Below are 5,000 nucleotides of genomic sequence, written 5' to 3'. Positions count from 1 at the left end.
CGTGGAAGGTGAGGTCGAACAGGTGGCGGAACACCAGCAGCGACTCCAAGTACCGCTCGTTCACGGCAACCAGGTGGTACGTTGCGACGATGGCGTGCGCCTGCGAAGCACTGCCGTCCGACGCATTCACGCGCAGGCCACACGGCGCGAGGTACTCCGCTGCGGACGTCCGGTGCGCCGCCAGATATGCCAGCTTGAACTCGTCCGAGGAGCGATCAACGTCCTTGGGGAACTGAGACTCCACGCCGCGGCAGTTGCTGCGGGTGAGGCAAAAGTGGTAGAACGCAGACAGGACTGCCGCCTGCGGCTCGCGCACGAGCGAGATGCGCAGCCAGGGGTGCTTTGGGCCAAATCTGTTCACGCGCATGAAGATGTTGCAGGCGCTGTAGTGGTACACGGAGTAGAAGGGTTCGCGCGCGATGGACGTCGTTGGGATGACAATCTGCTTGTTGTAGGTCCGCTTCATGCCCAGCATGAGGCCGCTCATCGTGGTCCCGCCAACCTTGAAGTACCTCACAAAGGCAATGCTCGCGTTGTTGAACGCATGCGCTTCTTGTCCACCCAGCCCCACCACCGCCAGCAACACCACCGCCACCGCCAACACCATCATCGTCATCGTCATCGCCACTGCCATGCACTCAGATTGCCAGGTCCACCTCAACCGCCAGCCATGAGATGCTGGACAATAAATAGTACAAGGTCTTATATATAGGCCAAACCAGGCACAAGGCAGACATGCACGGCAACACAGAACGGGTGACAGACACAGACAGGGCGACATACACAGACACACACACAGGCAGATACACACACACACAGATCGACAGACAGAGCGACAGATACAGACACACAGACACACACATGAGAGCTCAAGTCAATCGCTGTCATCGTCGCTGCTGTCGTCTGGGATGGAGATCTTCGCTCGCTTGAAGGGGTCGTCATCGTCCTTCACAGCAGCAGCAGCAAAGGCCGCAGCGGTGCTGCTTGCGTCTCTTCCTGCTTTCCTGCGCACATATGTACACATTGTCATTGAAGAGAGAGGATTGAGTACACGGGATTGGAGGATAGTAATGGTGGCAAGACGCATAGACATACACGAGTACAGAAACACACACGCCCTCATGCTTGCGCATGCACCACCGGGGAACTGACTTGCTCTCGTCCTTCGTCGGCTGAGCTTGTTGTTGTTGCTGCTGCTGTTGCTGTTGCTGTTGCTGCTGCTGCTGCTGCCTCTTCTCCTGTGCCCTTCGCTTCTTTGCTTGGCGCTTTCGTTTCCGCGTTGCTGCCAGCTTCTCTTTCTGCGAGGGAAGCATTGGGCGTGGGGGGTAGATGGGATGAAGTCAGTGAAGGCCGCAGAGATCGAGAGACACAGTGGCACACACATACACACACAGAAAGCGTGCACACACACACACACACACACACACACACACACACACACACACACACACACACACACACACACACGCTCGCACTGACACACACACACACTCACGTAAGCATCCACAACGCACTGTGTATACCTTGGCCTTTCTCTCTTCATAGATCTGCTCGAGTGGATCGAGGTGTGCCTTTGATGCGATCGCTGGGGTTGGTGGGGCAGGTGTCCGGCTCTCCACCGCAACTATTGGTACTGGCGTGGATGCAGCTTTGTGGGACAGCGTGACCGCCTTGCCCTTTCTCCCCTTTGCGGAGCTGACGCCTTCATCGTCGCTGTCAGACACAACATCCTCCACTGAAACACAAGCGGGAAGGAGAGGGTGACATAGGGGGGGGGGGTTGTTGCCAGACGTGAAAACGGGTTTGTGAATGGGTGTGAGGACATGGGTGCGCGCACGGGATGCAAACGCGCAATGTATCGAAGAGCAGACAGACAGACACCCCCGACACCCCCGACACCCCCGAGGGGGGGCACACGACAGACACACACACGCACACTCACACACGGCACACTCACACACAGACAGACAGACAGACAGACAGACAGACACACACACACAGACACTTACTTGCGATGGCTAGTAGCGCATCTGTTCGGCTCCCTTCGCTTATCTTTACAAACTTAGAGCGCGTGCGTTAGGACTAAGACTCGAACCTCTATCGGTACTTCCGCTCCTAGCTTTTTAAGCAGCCCTACATACCGTAAATAGATCTGCTTTCTGGATCAAGAATCTGCTTCACGGCACACTCACACACAGACAGACAGACAGACAGACAGACAGACACACACACACAGACACACGCACACGCACGCACACACACACACACACACACACACAGACACACGCACACGCACACACACTGGCACACTCACACACACTCGCACTCACCAACACACTTACGGTCTTCTTCCTCGGAGAGCTCGCCTGACTGCCGTGCCTTGCGAAGGCCCTTCTTGATGCTCTTAGTGAGCGCAGATGCATGTGAGGTCTGCTGCGCACGACTGGGTTTTGCACCGAGTCCAAGTCTGTGGGTTCGTCCAACGCCCCGCTCAACCGCGTTGTGCTGCTGGTTGTTCCCCTCGCTTGCACGTGCGTTCTCAGCTTGACGTGTGCCAGCTCGCCTCTTTCCCTGTTCCCCTTGCCGTGTTAAGAGTTGCTGCTGCTGTGTCTGTTGCTGCTGTGCCTGCTGCTTCGGTTCCTTGCCTGACCCTGATGCCTTCATGCGGTCCAGGAACTTGCGAGCGAACACAGAGCTCGCGGTTGACACATTCACCTCCATCCTCTTGCTTGCTTGTCTGCTGCCGTGTTCGTTGTCCTTCCACCGCGAAAGAAAATTCGCACATGTGCACGCTGTACCTTGTGTGTGTGTGTGTGTGCTTGAGTGTGTATGTGTGTGTGTGCGTGTGTGCGTGTGTGTTCGTGTGTGTGTGTGTGTGTGTGTGTGTGTGTGTGTGTGTGTGTATGTGTGTGTGTGTGTGTGCGTGTGCCGTCTTTGTCCACCCTCAGTCGTTGTGCTTCGTGCTTGCTTCACTCATGTCAAAGCTTGCTTGTTCAATATGTCATCACGCTGTCATGCGCGCTCATCCACACTCACACACACACAGACACACACACACAGAATACACACGTGCGCACACAGGCAGAGCACTGCCTCACTGATGTTGCTGATACATAGATATATGCGTTATGTACACCACAACCTCACAAGCACATGGACATTCAGATTGCTTCCTCGTGCTCTATCTCCCCCTTGCCCCCCCCCAACACATCACAACTACAACCCCCACCACGCCCACCCTCCCCCAGCATCACATCACATCACATCACATCACATCACCGCCGCCTGCGCTTGTCGTCGTTCTGAAAGGTCCACCTGTGCACGTGTTCCCACGTGCTCGTGTCGACCGGCGAGTGCTCCCGCCCTGCGTCGCGGTGCGGGATGACAATGTACGGAAAGGCCACGCGCACGGGCATGCCGCGGTCGCACAGGTAGCGCCAGGCGTGGTCAAACGGCTGGTTGGCGTGCGACGGGTTGCTCAGCCACGTCAGCAGCAGCTGCATCGCCCGCCGCTCAAGCACAAACGCAAACGTGTTCTCCACGCCCGAGTTGAAGTTGTAGCACATGGTGCCGGGCGTCCTGCGCATCTCCTCATCCGCCATCGCCCACCCGCCCGTGTGCGCGTCCACCCGTGGATATGTGCCGTTGCGGGCAATGGTTGCGCCGAGCAGCAGCGCGCCGCCCGATCCGGACGACAGGTAGCTGCCGCACCGCGGGTCCTGCAAGAGCGTGTCCAGCCGCTGCGCAAACACCGGCGACAGCACAACGTCGTCCTCCACCACCAGGTACAGCGCGTCGTTGTCGTCCGTGGCGCTGAAGACGCGGTGCAGCAGCAGCCGGTATGTCTCCCGCCGCCCAACGTCCCGCGCACTCAACGCATGCACCGCGCTCGATGGCGACGACGATGACGATGAAGACGTGCTGTTGCTCGACGCGCCCTTACCCTTGTCGGCGTGTGCACTTGATGATGCAGAGGAGGATGCGAGGTAGGAGGAGGACGTAAACGCCTGGTGTGTGGCCGTGTCGAGGTGGGCACCGTCAACCCCGTTGAACAGCGACGCCTTGATGCTGTGCGCCCGCAGCTCCTTGGCCATGGCCATCGCCCGCGCAACAGAGCCCTGGTCGTGCGCCAGGTGCAGCACAAACGCCTCCTGCAGCTTGCGCGGGCGGTGCGGGCGGCGCGGCGGGCACTCGCGCAGCACAAACCCAGATATCTCGTACTGCCGCGCGGGGTTGTACACGCACAGGTTGCGCAGCTGGGGCGGGGTGGGCCGCTGCTGCGTGGCCTTTGGGTTTGGGAAGAGCGGCAGGCGGTTGTAGAAGACGGCCTCGTGGAACACAACCATGTCGCGCTCCGTCTTGAGCGGGTGCGCAGACACGGTGTTGAACAGGGCGCTGTTGAGCGGGTGGTACAGCGGCAGCACGCTCTGCGCTTGCTCGTTCAGCGTCACCCCCGTGATGGCGCCGTCGCGAAAGTCCCAGTAGCGGTTCATAAACGACCAGCGAAACTGCTTGTGCACGTGGTCCATGCACGTCACGCCGCTGTGCTCCGTCACAAAGTAGGAGAAGGTGGTGTCGGAGTTGGGCAGCTTGGTGGCCTTGGCCTGCACGTCGCTCGGCACCGCCCCCAGCGTGTGGCGGCTGAGGATGTACGCGGGGCCCATGCAGTACGCAGGCAGGTCGCCGTCGCGCCCAGAGCCCACGCCACCGGCAAACAGCGGCCGCGTGGGCGGGTTCATGGCCAGCAGCACAAGCAGGTTGGGGATGTTGAGGTACGTGTCTGCGTCCACCTTGAGAAAGTAGTCGTAGGCGTCGAGCCACGTGGTGCGCGCGTGCTCCCACATGCACAGCACCTTGTCCACAGGCGGGTAGTCGTCGCTGCACTGCCGCAGATACACCATCATGTTCTCCTCCACCTCGGGCTCCCCGGAGCACGCCTGCTCGCGCGTGCCAGAGTCGCCCACCACGAAGCGCACCGTCACAAACTCGCGGCCGGGCAC

General features: G+C 59.4%; 3 protein-coding genes across 3 annotated transcripts in view; all 3 read right to left on the bottom strand.

Moving 5' to 3' along the window:
- The window catches only part of PTSG_09077 (uncharacterized protein), a 1,477-nt gene extending 798 nt beyond the window's left edge, over window positions 1-679 (bottom strand). The window contains exon 1 of the mRNA XM_004989819.1: window positions 1-679. This exon is cut by the window's left edge and continues 798 nt beyond it. Within this exon, the coding sequence (XP_004989876.1) occupies window positions 1-634 (634 nt within the window). The 5' untranslated portion in view covers window positions 635-679.
- Window positions 680-698: 19 nt separating this feature from the next.
- PTSG_09076 (uncharacterized protein) lies at window positions 699-2,799 on the bottom strand. The gene is made up of 4 exons (XM_004989818.1): window positions 2,343-2,799; window positions 1,524-1,735; window positions 1,153-1,298; window positions 699-1,004 (listed from the first exon to the last, which is right to left on the bottom strand). Exons 1-4 carry the CDS (start codon window positions 2,719-2,721, stop codon window positions 875-877), a joined length of 867 nt encoding a protein of 288 aa, XP_004989875.1. The 5' UTR covers window positions 2,722-2,799; the 3' UTR covers window positions 699-874.
- A 476-nt stretch (window positions 2,800-3,275) lies between these two features.
- PTSG_09075 (uncharacterized protein) overlaps window positions 3,276-5,000 on the bottom strand; it is a gene marked incomplete at both ends in the record, with an annotated part of 2,427 nt that continues 702 nt past the window's right edge. The window contains one exon of the mRNA XM_004989817.1: window positions 3,276-5,000. This exon is cut by the window's right edge and continues 381 nt beyond it. Coding sequence (XP_004989874.1) covers window positions 3,276-5,000 — 1,725 coding nt within the window.

This window comes from Salpingoeca rosetta (assembly GCF_000188695.1).
Source record: "Salpingoeca rosetta unplaced genomic scaffold supercont1.27, whole genome shotgun sequence".
Classification (NCBI taxonomy): Eukaryota; class Choanoflagellata; order Craspedida; family Salpingoecidae; genus Salpingoeca; species Salpingoeca rosetta.
This window is presented reverse-complemented; position numbering and strand designations above follow the sequence as displayed.